This window comes from Fistularia commersonii, chromosome 7 (genome assembly GCF_037954325.1).
Source record: "Fistularia commersonii isolate RoL2024-O1a breed Wild chromosome 7, RoL_Fcom_v1.0, whole genome shotgun sequence".
Taxonomy (NCBI): Eukaryota; Metazoa; Chordata; class Actinopteri; order Syngnathiformes; family Fistulariidae; genus Fistularia; species Fistularia commersonii.
Window position 1 is genome coordinate 15,716,149 of NC_141290.1, and position 16,798 is coordinate 15,732,946.

The 16,798-nt window shown below is 39.7% G+C and overlaps 1 protein-coding gene and 1 long non-coding RNA gene across 2 annotated transcripts; one reads left to right on the forward strand and one right to left on the reverse strand.

Annotated features, from left to right (window-relative positions):
- Positions 1-280: 280 nt before the first annotated feature.
- On the reverse strand, positions 281-6,815 carry LOC147232881 (tribbles homolog 3-like). The gene is made up of 4 exons (XM_086150017.1): positions 6,381-6,815; positions 2,499-2,777; positions 2,060-2,352; positions 281-1,717 (listed from the first exon to the last, which is right to left on the reverse strand). Exons 2-4 carry the CDS (start codon positions 2,769-2,771, stop codon positions 1,240-1,242), a joined length of 1,044 nt encoding a protein of 347 aa, XP_086006143.1. The 5' UTR covers positions 2,772-2,777; positions 6,381-6,815; the 3' UTR covers positions 281-1,239.
- Positions 6,816-10,184: 3,369 nt separating this feature from the next.
- Positions 10,185-15,871, forward strand: LOC147232882 (uncharacterized). Its single transcript, XR_015106332.1, has 3 exons — positions 10,185-10,290; positions 12,090-12,248; positions 15,777-15,871. It is a non-coding gene; the product is annotated as an uncharacterized LOC147232882 (long non-coding RNA).
- The last annotated feature ends 927 nt before the right edge of the window (positions 15,872-16,798 follow it).

The window sequence follows — 16,798 nt, forward strand, 5'->3', positions numbered from 1 at the left end:
ACAAAAAAGAACCACGTGTAATGAGTGTTGGGTCATTTGGGCAAATTTGCAAGCACCAAATTTAGTACTGGTGCTCCCTGTTGTGAACATCACAAAAAAAAAAAGCTTTGGGGATTATTTCAAATCTGGCTCACTATGTAACACAGAAGCAGAGCTGGTAAGTGTTCACCAATTCTGGTCGATGCTCGATAACTTGTGATATCTGTTATTGTTCCTTATATTTTTTTAAGGGAAGGGAGTGTAAACAACAGAAGGACCAAATTTGAGTACATACTCAGCATTATAATGTACTTAAAAATTTTGTATTTATTGTGTAAACATGAGTCACTGTCAGTTAAACTTCAGAGATAATACACTCTCTTCATGGAACAAGCAATGCCCAGGTGTCCTTCATCCACAATCAATGGTACAGTTTTTTCAATTATAATACCGGTAGTTACAAAGTTATCATGGCCATGAGCCTGTTCTTTGTCACATCAACACATCAGGATCAGGAGGACTGACATTTTATAAACTAGATCTGTGACACATTTGAGGCGAGCCACATTTCAGACCAGTCGCGTTCAATGCTAACATGCGCTCAGATCAACAAAGTCCAGCAACGTTAACACAAAAATATGGTCTTTTAGCTTATTACAAATACAGATTCCTATGATATAAAAGTAAATTTTGGTTGTAATACAGTTGGAGTTACTGCAGTCAACCTTTGGAGGGAAACACAATTAGCTCACTTTTACAGAAGATGTTCTGTGCTACACAGGATCAGTTATAGTTTCTGTGAAGGACTGATGGGGCTTGATAAACTGTCAGAAAATGGGGTCAGGCCTCAAAATCTAGTCACATCAGATATGGTTGTAAGAAAATTGTTGCTTTTGTGTTTTTATTTTGAAATGTGTTTTTTTTTTCTGCCAAACATTGATGCAAAACAAACAAAATTGAATGCGGAAGACTTTGTCTGGACTCCGCTGTGAATCCTCTCATAATCCGGTATTAATACACGTATTAATACACTCAATTTCTAGCCCCCGTCCACAAGGAGGCTGAACTTAAATTGCAGCTGCAGAGAGACAAAGGCACCTGAGGGTCAAGTAATCCAGGATCAGACTCACTGTCATGTGTCCATTGATTGTTTGTCCATTTGAGCACTAACTTAACTGGGAGAGAAGTTCAGAGAAATAACTTTTTGAGGCAGAAAACTAAATGTGTCATGTCAGATAGCACCCAAGCAATAACACTATCTTAGTGTTTTTCCGTCCAGGTTGGAACAACCTGGTCATCATCATCTTGTGTGTTCCACTGTGCTTTGAGCGAGCTTTGATGTGGCCTGTGCGGCATGTCCAAATCGGTCAGCCACGGGTGCATGAGGAGCTCAGATGCCTCCAGTCTCTCAGCCGGTGTCTTCCTCAGCATGCAGCCAATCAAACATTTGGCCTGTGGTGAGAGCCAGCCTGGCAGGCTGAAAGCACCACGGCGAATCTTGGCGAACAATGCAGCGGGCTGCGTGTCCTGGAATGGGTAACGTCCGATTAGCATCGTGTATAGAGACACGCCCAAGCTCCAGATGTCTGCAGCACGCCCAGAGTAACGCGTGTTGCCATTAGTCAGTAGTTCAGGGCCCACATACGCAGGGCACCCGTGTCTGTCGGTAAGAGAGTCGTCGTCATGGTCACCATGTAGGAGGACACAGTCATCAAATCCAAATAGTGCGATTCGAGTCCTGTGGAAACAACAAGTCTGCTGTTATTACAAACAAAAACTAATTACGCCCTGCATGAGCTCACTTAAGTGCTGCTTCCTCTAGTTTACATGCAAAAGGTGACATTTCAAATGTTCGAGAACTGCATCTAACCTTCAAGTACAAGTTCAATTAGGTCAACTATTTTTAAAATATCTTTAATATACCTTACTTCCAGAGAACTGTCTTTTGACTGACTATTTTCAAGCTTATTTTCTTGACAATAAGTATCTCACTTTTCTCCTACATCTCACCTATTGCTGGTGAAGATGAAGGGCTTTATGAAGATCAATACATCGGTGTAAGTAGTATAATCAGTCTCACCTGTCTTGGTCTGTGAAGACGAACCTGCGGAGCTTCAGGTCTCTCAGAACAACTCCTTGATGATGGCAGTGTGCCACAGCTTTCAGCATCTGAGCAAAAAGAAGCTTTGCCTCCTCCTCACCCACACGCTTCCTGCTGCGCACGTATGCATGCAAGTCACCATGATGATCTGGCAGGAAGACATAAAGCCTGTCTTGGCAAATCACAGTGTTCAGGAGGCCACAGATATTTTCATGGGAACCTAAACGGGCATAGGCAGCCAGCTTCTCCTGGGAACCATGCAGAGGCAGTACCTGTAGATACAACAACCAAAAGGACGCTACGATGTTATAATCTGATTAGTACAAATAATTTTAGCATTACTGGCATTTTGCAGTTCATGGTAGCATATTGAAATATTCCTGCACTGTAAGTGGTAGAAGCATCGGCAAAGTGTTACCTGGCAGGTGTACTGCTGTTGTGTGTGTATGTGTGAAGCCCTGTAGGTCTCTTGTCCATCGTAACGCTCAAACAGGATGTAAGGCCCGACCTTGAACAGGGATTGGTTCTGGTTGAACCTGGGGGCGGGGCTCCTTGATCGGAGGCACGGAGATAGATTGGTTGCTGGTGGCGGTGGAATCTGGCAAATTCTTTTACATTTTGGTGCCGTGTTGTGAGGCTCATCCAATAATCTTTTCAGACACAGCTGAGACCTGTCTGTGGCCACTCCCATGTTCCTCTGTAATTAGAAAACAATCAGTGATTTAATACAAAAATAGTAAAATCTTAATTGTGACTTGATGGTTAGTGCTTCACTCTCATCTGTCTTCTGCATGCAGCCTACCTTAAAATTGCAGCCTGTCATGCAAGTAGTTTAATTGCAATTTTGATTCCTCTTAAATGCTGAAGCAGATGTTTACAGAACTGAAAAATGTTTTGTGCATGATCCTCTGACAAATCGGAACTTCATTTTTGTTTCACTTTTGAGATTGATGAGATTAAAAAAATGCATTCAAAATTCCAAAGAAAAAGGGCAAGAAAAATTACCTTGAAAATCTACAAAACTCAATACTTTTACAATCAGCCAAAATTCTGTTAATGAAATGATATACTCAAACTTAGATTCAGAAATTAGTTATACCTTGAGAAAAGTACTTTCATTTAATGGCTTATGGAGACTGGCCGATCGTGAGACTGCTGAGCGCCCGCCCCCACCTTCCCAGATGGCTTCCCTTGAATATTGGTGGTGTAGAAATTCCTGGCTACACTCCACTTCCCCTGAGTGTCCTCTGCCTCATATTAAGAGGCTACCAGCCAATACGAGACTTCTTCTGATGATGCAACAATAAGGCTTCTTAGACGCCTCTTAACTAGTAATGTTGATTGTGTTTTTTAAAACATGAAGTCGCTGTTTGGTTTGTTGCAAGGCATCAAGCTGATGGTAGTTATATATTAAAAAACTTTATATGTGTAAACCTCTGCTGTGAGTTGGTTGGGTGTTGGTTGACGTGTCGGTGAAACAGGTCACCGGAGTTTTACTCCCAGCAGGGCAATTTAATGTTTGTGCCACAGCGCCCCCCAGCTGGTGACCTCAGAGCTGAAGCCCTTGAAGTCATTTCAAGACTTTCAGAAGCATTTTCACTAACAGTAAAAGTGATTTATTATCATATCAATCTGTGCTGGGTGTCTCTGCTCCTCACATGTTACACTGTTAACGTGTCTATAGGCTTCATGATGCAACTTCCTGTAAGCTAACAGGCGCTTCTGCTTTCAGATAGTTGCATCAGAGCACAACAGTTTATAGTTTAAACAGACTTTAAATACAGTCAACACCTACCACACACACTGTGAGACTGTGTATTTTCTCGCTTAACTCCCCTCCCCATGGCAGCATCTGGTATGTGGAAACCTGCTGTTGGCCAACACCTCTCTGGTGAAACACCTGAGTCACAGCGTCCCATGCAGGACATCATCCACTCACACAAAAGCTCCACTTTCTGTTCTGCAGCACTTTCTCAATCAGACAAATAACCCTAATTCTACTAAGCTCTGCTCTAAGACTGAAACCTGGCTCCTGAACCCCATTGGGTTTATTGCTGATTTAAGGCAAATGGAGGAGAAACCGACATAATCAGACAATTTTTCCCTTCTTTTGCTGTTAGAGCAGTTGGTCTGAAAAAAACAAAACTCATTATTACATGGTGTTTGTTAGTATTTTAGAATTACAAAGCTGTGAAATAGGAGCACCAAGACCCATTTTTTTGTATATAAAATACGAATTTTGTTACATTGGTAACAAAAGTGGTAAGTGGCCTTTTGTCATGGAGTGCAATCCAAAAGTTTACTCACAAAAAGATTCAGATCTCTATGAATAAATAATGTGTTTCTCCAAATCATTAAAGGTAATGGTTGGAAGTATGATTGAAGAAAAAAAGGCAGAATACTACATTACATCATAACATAGTTAATAAAAGGTTATTGAAATAAAGATCCTAACATTAGAAGGCTAGTTAAAAGTTCAAAGTAATGCCTAATTTTTGGTCTTACAAACTTTTTACAAATTGCCATTTGAATGATTTAGTGTTTCACAAATGACCATGTTTGGGTTGTTTTTTTAAACTCAATATCAGCCCGAACTCAAGTCTCTCAAGCATTGAAGTGAAGACCCGGAGCAGCCGACGTTTCAGACTGATCACGGGGACCCAGCTCTGACACCGCAACATTTCAGTGTTGGTCTATAATTAGCATGTTTAATATGAGATATAAAACTGCACCACTATTGCATTTGTTTACTTCTGAAGATTTTTGCACATTTTGTAATGTGCAAAATCATTATTTAAATATCATCATCAATAGTAACAGTTACTATTGATGATATCCCCGACTATAAGAAGTGCAGATCAAATGTGACTGTATTTCTAGCCTGTTGCTTTCAGAGGAAGCAAGCACTCCCCCAAAAAATCCTGCAAGTAACACTTTCTTCATTTTGTCGATACAGTAAACTATTTTTGTCAATGACAGGAAAACAAGCGAAAGAAAAAACAAACAGAACGTGTAATAAACAAAGATCTGTATTGATAATCGAAGTCTAAAAGTCACAGAAGTAGGGATTTCCTGTTCTAATCTTTTGATTAGAACAGAAAATCCTCAGCAGCTGGTAACTGCATGATATTTATGCAATTAAGCAAAGTATTAAGAGGTATTCAGCCAGTCAGGGAGTAATATTCTGACTAAAAGTTAGACACTACCATGAAGTCACCGAGTGTAAAGCATTTGTATAGTATATTCTTGACCTCGTAAATTCAGATTTACAAAAGAATTTAGCTTTTCATAAACCTTTCATTCAAACTCAGTCAAATAAGGTCCTTGGGACAAACACCACAAATGCTGCCTAGTTAAGGTTTTTTAACAGACGAAGGATTCATCACCACAGCGACGGAACAAACCAGAACGAGCAAACAAAGCGTGACACTTCTGTTCAAGTTTCTGCTGCAGAATATTAGACATGGATAGGTTTTAAAATTTAATGAATTTAATGAATTTATAAATCATCCTCTTGAACTATTGTGAGCAAACGTTTTGCAAACTCGAGATAATTGGCAAGTTATTTGAAAATGCATCTAACACTGCATGGACTTCTGCACAAACCACTCGAGAATACTGTCTGAAAGTACAGTTGTGGGCTGCACAACAGGGAAATATTTCCTCCAACACAATCCTTCACTTACATTTTGGAAAACAAGCTTGTACCTATTTCATACCCTAGGTTGGTTCTCAACAAGCTGTGGCCTCAAATTTCACATTCCATGACCAAATGTGTGAGAAATTATCTGCCAAATATGTGCACTAAATATGAATAGGAAATTTGCAAAAACATTACATTTATATCTCAACACATTAAAATGTTTCTTTAAAAGGGATCCCTTTAATACCCTTACTAACTTAATATCCACACGAGTTGAAGTGCATTTATTACTTTTTTTTAATATATAACTTTGCACTTTTTGAATAAGCTAACTGAAAATAAGCAAAGCTGGAAAAAAGTATCAAGATTGTCATATCGAAACATTAACAATCCCACAGTGCCAATTTCTAGTTTCAAATGTGTGATATAGAAACTGATGTTGTGTGTGTGCATGGTTTCAGTTTCGAGGGCGTCATACATCCCAGGCTAATAAAAGAAGGTGAAACAAACATTTAAGTTCTTTTAAAAGAGTTTGTAGGAGGGGGGAGAAAAAAAAGAAAGATCCGCCCTCATCGCAGCCCTTCTCGGCTGTTGAGCGAAGTTTCTTTTCCTTAACTTAGGTTTAGGGATAAATGTGAGACCAGTATTTCCTCTTACCGTGTGTGTCTCGGACAGCCGTGCGTGAAGGCAACAGGAAACCCGGCGGAGCTGACGGTCCCTGAACTTCACCCGAAATGCAGGCGCTTTCGCGATTCGACCGGGTCCGTTATCTTCGGGGACGTTTGTCGGTTTCGCAAGCGAGCGACCGACGGGTCAGCCGTTACCGTGCGACACTGAGAGGATCGAAAAAACGTCGAGCGGCGACACAAAACAACGCAGACAAGTTTCCTCCAAACCGGATGTGGAACGCAGATCCGCGCGACTTCACGGGACTTTGGCACCCCAACGCGAAACCTTCACTTCCGGTCGTGAGTTCGACCCGGCTAGGCTAGGCTAAGTTCCGGAATCCAGCCTCCTGTTCGGCTTCCCCGAACTTCGAGACGGACAACAGGCGAAGCAGACTCGACCTGGTTTTATGTTTGGTGACGTTATATCCGCTCCCGAGTGACGTGAGGCAGCCCGGTAAGGGCGGGGCGGTGATGGTGCAATCCTGGGCCGATCCGTCGTCAGAAGGTCACACGCGTGATTCGAGCTTTCCGGCCTGCGGAATCGCGCCAACCGTTGTGAATCCACAACAACGCCTGCTGTAATCGCCTTATAAATATTATCTCTTTTTTTCTTTTTGCACTTACCAAATCTTCACTCATGTGTCACAACATACAATTCATACCAAATTAAAAGAAAAAAGTTTTCTGTAAATTAATTTTTTTTTTTTCCTTTTTTGCTTTTTTTTTGGCTTTTTTGCTGTTTCTGGAGGCAATTTCACTCTGGGATTTTGTCTTTTTTTCCCTCAATGTATGCTTTATTTTTATAACTTTCAGGGATTTTTTTTTTTAAATAATTTCCTCACAATGCCTCAAGACATTTCTTGCAATCATCAATTGCAATATTTATCATTGTGCTTTTCATCAGCAGGCGATGTCACATCTCGCCAAAGCAAACTGCCCCATCCCTTCTTCCACACATCCTTGGCGATTTTCTTCTCCTCGTGACCCTTTTAATTCGATTGTTACACTTGTAATCCATTGATTAGAAATAAGCGCGCACGCATCCACACACACACTAACACATAGACAAAGTTTGAGTGCACATACATGCCTGATTGAGTGTGACACAGAATGATGAAAAACAGACAACTTATAAACTCAAGTTACATTTTAGATCTGTTTCCTAACATTTTCTGTGAAATTAACTCCTGTCCATAATAAAACAAGTTCCTTTTTTGCTTGCATGTAAATTTTAAAGTTTAAGTTAAGTCTCAAGATCCAGTTTTTCCCAAAATGTGTGGAACTTGCATGCTCATCTTGAAAACAAATATGATTTGAATAATATAAATGAGGCCATTCTTGCCAGTTTTTTTGCAAGATTTTATGTATATTTTCATAGAATGTTTCTCATTTTTGGTCATTTCTGCCTCATTAGAATTATATACTGCTCAACGTAAATAAAGGGAACACTCAAACAACACAGTGCAACTCCAAGTCAATCACACTTTTGTGAAAATCTAACTGTCCACTTGAGAAGCAACGATAATTCATTTTGACTTGTTTTAAGGACATTACATCAACATTGAATCAGCCTGTAGTGTGTTTTTCCACTTTAATTTTTGTTGTGACTCCAAATCCAGACATCCATGTATTAATACATTTGATGTCCTTTGATATTTTTTGTGTGATTTTGTTGTCAGCACATTCAACTTTGTAAAGAACAGAGTTTTTCATAAGAATATTTCATTCATTCAGATCTAGTGAAATAATGTGTTATTTTAGTCACTAAAAATAATAAAATACACTGCTCGGAAAAATAAAGGAAACGCTAAAATTTAAGAATTTGCTTATTCATTAGATGCTGTCTTTTCTTATAATAACACTTTTTGGGTAATCTTCACAAATTTTTTGTAAAATTATTTTAAATTCAATGCAGTTGTAAGTACTTACATGCACTTTTTTTGGTTATTTCTTAGTAATTTCCATACAATTTTTATTTAGATGATAACATGTTACTAAATTTCAGGTCATTTGTCTTCAATTTCTCCTTATTTGGAGTAGTAGTATTATTGTTGTTGTTGATAGTAATAATAATAATAATGATACTCATGATGATATTTTCATCATTTTCTTCTTCTCCTTTCTGCTTTTCCCTTCAGGGGTCGTCACAGCAAATCAACCTTTTACATTCAACCCTTTTCTCTGTATCCTCCCCTCTCACACCAACTAACTTCATTTCCTCTCTCACTATGTCCATAAATCTTCCCTTCGGTCTTCCTCTAGACCTCCTGCTTGGCAACTCTAATTCCAGCATCCGTCTACCAATATATTCACTATCCCCCCTCTGTTCATGACCCAACCATTTCAGTCTGGCTCCTCTGACCTTATCTCCAAAACACCCAACATGTGCTGTTCCTCTGATAGATTAATTCCTGATCCTATCCATCCTGGTCACTCCCAAAAAGAACTCTAGCATCTTCACCTCTGTGACCTCTAGCTCTGCCTCCTGTCTTTTCATCATTGTCACTGTTTCTAGGCCATACAGGATCACTGGTCTCACCACTGTCTTGTACACCTTTCCTTTCATTCTGGCTTATTGTCTTCTATCACATTGTACCCCCGACACTTTTCTACATCCATTCCAACCTGCTTGAACCCTTTACTTTACCTTATAGGTTTGAGTCGCATATTTGGTTTTGGCAAAAGTTTTATCCCGGATGCCATTCCTGACACAACCCTCTGCATTTTTCTGGGCTTGGGACCGGCTCAGGGAGACACTGACTTGGACTGGCCTAAGGCTGCATTGATGGTATTATCATAATAATAATAATAATAATAATAATATTACTTTGATTTTGTTTTCCATCTTTAACCACGCCATTCTATCAGGAAGGTTAGCATGGACGGTCAGAGTCCAACAACTTTGGACATGACCATATGGACGCATCTGTGTCACTCACATCGGAACTGACGTTTAATCCCTGCAGGAAGGGAAGAGCCAACACCTGCCGAGTTGCACAAAACCAGGTCAGAGCGTCATTATGTTGTGATCCTGTCTGTGTGGGATGGCCTGTGACCTCCACCTGTGTGTGTCATTAGTTAGTTTGTTTGGAAGGAAACAGAGACAGGTAATGAGCAAGACTGGCCTAGTTTCACACACATGCAAACAAAAGACACACACAAGGCAGGTTATCTCCACATGGTTAGCATGTTTTACGCCCATGATGAAATATTGAAGAAACAGAGGGGTAGGAATAGTGTGTTTCTGAATGTGTGTGCTTGCGTGCCTGTGTGTGCGTGTATGTATGTGTGTGTTTGTCTGCATGCACACACTTATGTGTGTGTGTGTGTGTCTATCTGTCTGTGTAAGGGCGTGCGCGTGTGTTAAATTTTACTGTCTCTTTCATAACCGACGTGATGAAATCAGAGGCCAAGTGTCTGACTCAACTACGGCCCACCATGAGAGCACACACACAGATTCAGAATGACACACGTTTATGCTCTTTCCTCTTCAGTGCACACAAACAGACAAACACACACACACACACACACACACACACTGACCTCAATGTTGAGATTACCTGTGTGACACCTGCAATGTTTTGATCCCCACCTGATGCATATGAGTACACGTGCAAATCCTTCCGCTGTTTTTTTTTTTTTTTTTTTTTAATCTGCCTGCTGTCTCGTCTCAGCTCTGTTCCGGTGGTCTCTCTCTCTCTCTCTTTCTCTCTCTCTCTCTCTCTCTCTCTCCCTCTCTCTCTCTCCCCTCCTCCCCCGTCTCTCTGTCAGTGCTTAGCTCCAGGGCATCCGGAGCTAACGAGCCCCGGGGAGATCACACCCAGTTTAAATTTCTACAAACAGTGGGAGCTTCATGAGCTGTTAAAGCCTCGGGTGCTGAGACGATGAAAAACCCTGGAGTAAGAATGCTCCCCTGAGTTGCTGCACTCGGTGGTCTCTGCTAAATGCAGTTTAAATCCGCTAACAACTCACTTTTCCTTATGTTGTTTAAAGTGTAAAGAGAAAGTATTTCTTTAGTCTTAAATAGACAGGATTGTCCTAGTAGTCAAAAACTGTCTGTCCAGGCTTTGAGAGCAGTAACTGTTAACAGGTTTTATTTGGATTTCAGAGAAATTTTTGTTGTGGTTGAGCCATTTAATGCTTTAGTTAGTTAATGTCCGTGCAGTGTACTCATATACTATCACACTAGTGTTAGTCACCTGCCCGTCACATGCTTGGCACAATGAGAGAGACAAACACATTATCCTCTTTTATGCTCCTGAATTAACTACATACACAAAACTAGGAGGACTGTTTTTTTGAAAAAATCCAATATGCCACAAGACTTTTTTCAAACTTGTAACATATTAAAATTAATTAGATATCAAAGATGTGATGTGAAAATGTAGCACCATTTTCATATTCCATTCATTATTAAGAATGGGATTGACACAAGTTCATTGTGGCTTTCATTCAAGATACAAAATGTTCAATGAGGGATACAAACTATGCAGGAATGTCAACTACGCAGATAGAACCATGTACCAGTAAGATGATTATTGTGCAATATTCAGATTGACCCTTGACCTCTCAAATTTAACATATTCAGCCATAAATCCAAGTGAATGTTCATTTAAAAAATCCCTGGAGGGTCTCCTAAGATATAACATTCGTGGTAATGAGGAGAATTTTGTAGTCACATTTTTTACCTTTGACCCTTTAACCTCCGCCTTAACTCGAGATCATCCAACAGCTTACTCCTTACTTTTACAGCACTTCCTGGCATATTTCTTCTTGACACAGAAATGCTGGTGATGTGAGAAGACAGAGCCTCTTCTTCATCAGGCTACATTTTCATTATTGACCTCCCTTTGCAAACATAGTCTCATAGTCTATGTCTGAAACCTTGTGACAGATATAGTTTGTTTCTGTTGCGCTTGCTTTGAACCAACACTGAAGGTACAATGATGCTCAAACATTAGAACTAAGCCAACTAACAACATGAATATGAGTGAGACATTTTCTAAAATAGCTTGCTTATATGATAATGATCATAATCACAAATATTTATCAGGACACATGATTGCTTGTTTTCAATTATCTTATATGCATTAAATTGTAGGATGGATAAATTAGTTAAGTAACTTATCTTGGCATGAAGGCAAATGCCTGTCAGTGATTAACATGTGTCAGGCTAAGTAGCCCCTGCAATTAGTGCAGTCATTTTTCATGTGATTTCTGGATATGTGAAGGAAATTTTTGCACAGATTTTTAGCTTCTTGCTAAATTTTAACCTAATTTTCTGGCAGTTCATTTTTTGGGAATGGGGGGTACTTCGTGTTGGTCTTGTCAGCAAGTATCTTTCGATGATTTAATGGTGGTTAGTTGCCATTGTATGCATTTTTGTGACTGAATAAATTGTGGATTTGCTTAGGCAGGAAGATTAGCTGATTTAGATGATGACTTAAGACGTCAACATTGGAAAAAAAAGCTGGATTTCTCATCCAGTAACCCCATTAAAAGAAGTCATTTTAGTGGCAGAAGGAAGCGGACCTCACTGGGTTACACAACACCACACAGAGAGTAAAGAGGGCTCAACCGCAGGTGAATTTTTCTGACGAGGCTGAGGAGATTCGGAATATTGTCTGAGAACCTTAAGCAACTTCTACAGATGCATTGTTTACAGCATCTTGACCAGCTGCATCACTGTATGCCACAGCACGAGCGGATGGTTAAGACTGCAGAGAAGACCACCAGAACCCTACTGCCTTTCCCGCAGAGTATCTACTACCATAGAGTCAACAGGAGAGCTCCCTCCATCATCAAGGGCTGCACCCTCCCCCAACATGAACTTCATACTACTACTCCCTGTCCAGAGGTACAGAAGTGTGAAATGTAGAACCTTGAGACTGCATAAATCATTTTGGAATTTGCACACCCAGTGCTGTACTTGACTGTTTACATTTCAATTTGCACGTTTAATTTGCCATTGAACCCAACTCATTGCCACTGCACAGTAGCAGTCGAACTCATCAAACAGCCACAAACTACCTCAGAATATTAATGGACTTCGTGCACAGAATGTCTCCCTGCCAATCCAGATCCTCTCAAGATGTCAATTGATTAATTTTCAATTTCCACTGTGTCTTTCATGCACCCCACTTTAATGTCTAGGTATATATTTTTTAAATAGTGTTATGTTCTTACTAAATTAATAGTGTCACTTTTATGATACTTTCACCTCGTCTGGCAGACAGCAAAGCAAGAAATTCACCTCAAAGTTGGATCAGCCTGGAGTTTGTTTTTACACTTTAATTTTGAGTGTGATTCCTAATCCAGACCTCCATGGGTTGATACAATTGATTTCCATTGATCATTTTTGTGTGATTTTGTTGTCAGCACATTCAACTGTGTAAAGAGCAAAGTATTTCAAGAATATTTCATTCATTTAAATCTAGGATGTGTTTTTTAAGTGTTCCCTTTATTTTTTTGAGCAGTGTATATATATATATACACATATTATTATTATTATTATTATTATTTTTATTTTTTTTATTTATTTTTTTATAGAAGGAAATATGTGTGTGTACTATTTTCTTTTTCAAAATAAGCAGCAGGATGTATTCTGCATGTCCTTAGAGTACAATTATAAATTATATGGAAGTGGATCAATTGGTAGAGTGGACATCCTTCCACTCTGAAGGTTGGAGTTTCAATTTCCAGCCCCCCCATCGGCATGTCAAAGTGTCCATTGACAAGAGACTGAACCCCCAGTTGCCACCGATGGCTTTAGGAGCACCTTGAGTTGATGCTTTTCCGCCATTAGTGTGTGAATGTGTGAGTGGACGAGTGTAAAGGGCTGTGGAACAAGTAGTGAACACCCTGTACAAGTCTCAAGTATTCACCATTCCTTCCATGAAAATCAGACTTGCTGTAGATGGTTGGAAGGAAAGACAGAGATGCAGGTATTAGTTCACAAACCAACATTTATTGTGAATGCATTTATTTGATGTTTGCTATTTTCCCCTAATTTTTTTGTTATTTTTAAACAATTTCTACAAAGATTCAGATGGTTTGTTTTACTTATTAATACATTGAAAAAAATTGATTCATAAACAGGCGACCATGAATATTTGCAAAAGAATGTGAAACTCTTTTCCATTTTTAAATCAGATCAGAGTTGTTAGACCTTGTCATCTGTTCATTTACATCTTCATATCTCTTACATCTGTTCAGATTCATTTTATTCCTCAGTGACCCTTGTGCTTTTATTTGTTTATCTTTTGGAGTATTGAATTTGTAATGTCTCCTGAAATCTGATCTCTTCTCAGCCCTCTCAATTTTCCCCCCTTGTGTAATGTCTCAACACAAACTTGAAAACACACACACATACTCAGGGGTCACCAGGGATGATGCAAAAACTAAGATAAGAAGATACTTTAATAGTGTGTATGGTATGGTTTCTGTGTGTGTGTGCGTGTGTGTGTGTGTGTGTGTGTGTGTGTGTGTGTGTTGGGCTGGTAGATTTCTATAAACACACACAAACACACACACACACACACACACACAGTGAGGCCTGGGATTGTCTCTGTGATGAAACCAGCAGTAATGTCTGCTGTTGGCATGACGACTCCATCTACTGTGACATTTTGTGTGTGTGTTGGGGTATTTGTGTTTTAGTGTATGTCTTTGTGTGTCTCATTCTAAGTGAGGGAGAGAAACGATATTTGACCTTTAACCCTCTCACTTTGTCTGTTTAAGACAGAGCTGTAATCCAATCAACAACCTAAATCTTAAATGGCAATTTTATTATGATAATATTAGCATCATAACTACATTGGGATGCTGATGTTTTTAAATCTGATTCCTATCTTCAGTCAGGATTATTCATTTATTAAGGTAGCATGAGCATATGAAGCTCCAGTTGTACATTTGACCCATAATAAATACTTAGATGCTCAGAGTCATGCCCATCAGCTATTACTAAAATATCTATTTCAAGATGAGACTAGCAATAAATCCCTGTTCAGCAGACGTGCTGAGAGGGTCAAAGGTCTGACGCCCCTATCCTCTGCCTTCCATACAAAGGCACACACAAATCCACACATGCACATGCACATCCACGTATTGTCATGTCACGTTGGATGGAGTTGTCATGCCAACAGCAGACATTACTGCTGGTTTCATCACGTCTATCTATACACACACACCCAGGCATGCATGCACACACACACCCACACACATAAAAAAAGATGCACATTAACAAAGACATAACATTTCGTTGTAAACAAAACAAAAAAATATGTTATCTCACAAACCTTGATTTTGATTATTACGGGTTAAGAGTTCATGAAACAATCTCTAACTAAACAAAATGTGGATTCTTAGTGATGTTGAAGAAATTAGCCCTGTGAAAAGAGTCACCAGTGCTGTGAAATCTTTTCAGTGTAGCGAATTGGAAGTGGCTTACTGTATGTAGGGGTTAATTGTCTCTTTTATTGTGTCTATTTACAGATTTTGCGTGTGAAACCAGAAACTGTGACAAAGTTACACCCATCAACTAGTCCTTTACTTTCAGTTTGCACTGCATTTGCAGTCTGAGAAACGTTTACCTGTTGTTTTTGAATGCATCTTTCACTGTACACAGGTAAACAAGTAAACATTCTGTGTTTCGGCTCCAAACACAGAAGTACCGGCTAATTTTCACTAAAAGGTTTAGGATTTTACTATTATAAGCCCCCCTGCATACATACATACATCAAAGATATCTGTTGCAGACCTAAGTAGAAATATCCTCTGGATGTAAAACTCCAACTGCATTCATGCATCACATGTTGCAAGTTGATTTACAAGGAGAGACAAGGAACTGATATCCGCTGGCATCCAAAACACGTGAAAATTGTATTCACCTCCAGAGCCTCAAGGCCATCTGAAAGATACTCAGTAGCTCCTGTAATGGTATGCTCGCTGTTGCTAAGTGGTTAGTAAAGAGTCGACCTCACATGGTTACAAGTCATGCTTTAAACGAAAAAAAACTTTTTTCTGTAAATGAGTTTGTTTGTTTGTTTCATTGCTAGCGAGTGCAAGCATCCTTCTTTGAACCAACACCCTTTTGCCGAGGGTACATCACTGTCAAAAGAAGTAAAAGCAGAGTTGCAGAGAAACAATACATGTGCCTGCTGTGAGCAATGTCACTTTACTCCCGTCAGTTGAAACTAAGACGTACAGATTTACGAATAAAGGAAGTCTGACGCTTCATTAGCGGCTTTCTTCTCCCCTAAAACAAACCGCCGAATTGAGGTGTCACAGCCAATTCGTGACAAAGAGGAACGAGGGGGGGAAAAAAAAAAGGACAATATTTCTGGTTGTGCCGCACTCATTTTGGTCCCTTTACTTTCTCTTGTAGCGGGCTGTCAGTTGTGAGCACGGGCGCTTCATCAGACAAGTGCTACTCTGAATGCCGCCACTTCAGGGAGGGTTAGGACTTTGACGGCAAAACTTCGGCTCGTAACAAAGAATCAAACGGTTCACCCCGCGAGCATCGTCTCAGCCCAGGCCCACCAATCTCCCCAGGTGTGTTGCATCAGCAGCTAATTAAGACTCAGACGCTCAATTCTCGTCCTCATTTATCAAAAAGAAGGATTAATTATGAGCGAGGAGCGAGCCTTGATGTTTATTCTCATGGTTTTGGTGATCAGCTGATGCTCCCAAGTCAACTTCATGTCTCACTGATGTCTTTCTGTCTCAGCTCAGGGAGGCTTTTCCGACAGTGGCCTTTGCGAAGCAGCTACGCTAAGGTTGGTCACATTTTTTCATGTCTGTAAGCGTGAGCTCTTTTTCTTGATTCCTTTTCAGTCTGGTTAGATTTGCTGTCAACTACCAGGTATCAAACTAATCTTTTGTTATGCATCACATAACCCCATGACATGACATAATGTTTGTGGATGGACGGCATTTGAACTAGATGGTATTTTTTAAATACAGTCATGAATGAAGGTAAGGACTTAATAGCTTTATTTTGTTATGTTACTGTTTGCTAAGGCTGCGAGCTTAGAGATCTATCTGACATTTCTTAACACAGACCCTCAACTTTTTATTGCAAGACTAGAATTTTCCATTTAAGAGGAGTGGTTGTTTGATACACAATGAAAAAAAAACTTGAAATGCCTCCCACATCATCACACACCCATAGCTCCTGAAAAGTGAGTCATAATGATAAATGAATCCTTCAAGGCTACGCTAAACAACCAGTATAACAACTTTAATTTTCTGTCAACTCAAAATCACTCAAAAACTGTTTTTTTGGAAATACAGACTCACAAATCCAGTCAGAACACCCCCCTCCCCCCCTTGTAGATCAGATGTTGTTGCCCTGGTTGATTTTAAAACCATCATAACTCTTCAGTTTGGTAAAACCTATGAGTCTGA

Bases quoted from the DNA above. Each gene is read 5' to 3' on its own strand.
- LOC147232881 (XM_086150017.1), bottom strand. From the start codon at position 2,771: ATGGGAGTGGCCACAGACAGGTCTCAGCTGTGTCTGAAAAGATTATTG. The intron at 2,353-2,498 runs GTAACACTTTGC...TTGTATCTACAG, and splicing joins AACAGCAGTACACCTGCCAG to GTACTGCCTCTGCATGGTTC. The intron at 1,718-2,059 runs GTGAGACTGATT...TTGTTTCCACAG, and splicing joins GTCTTCACAGACCAAGACAG to GACTCGAATCGCACTATTTG.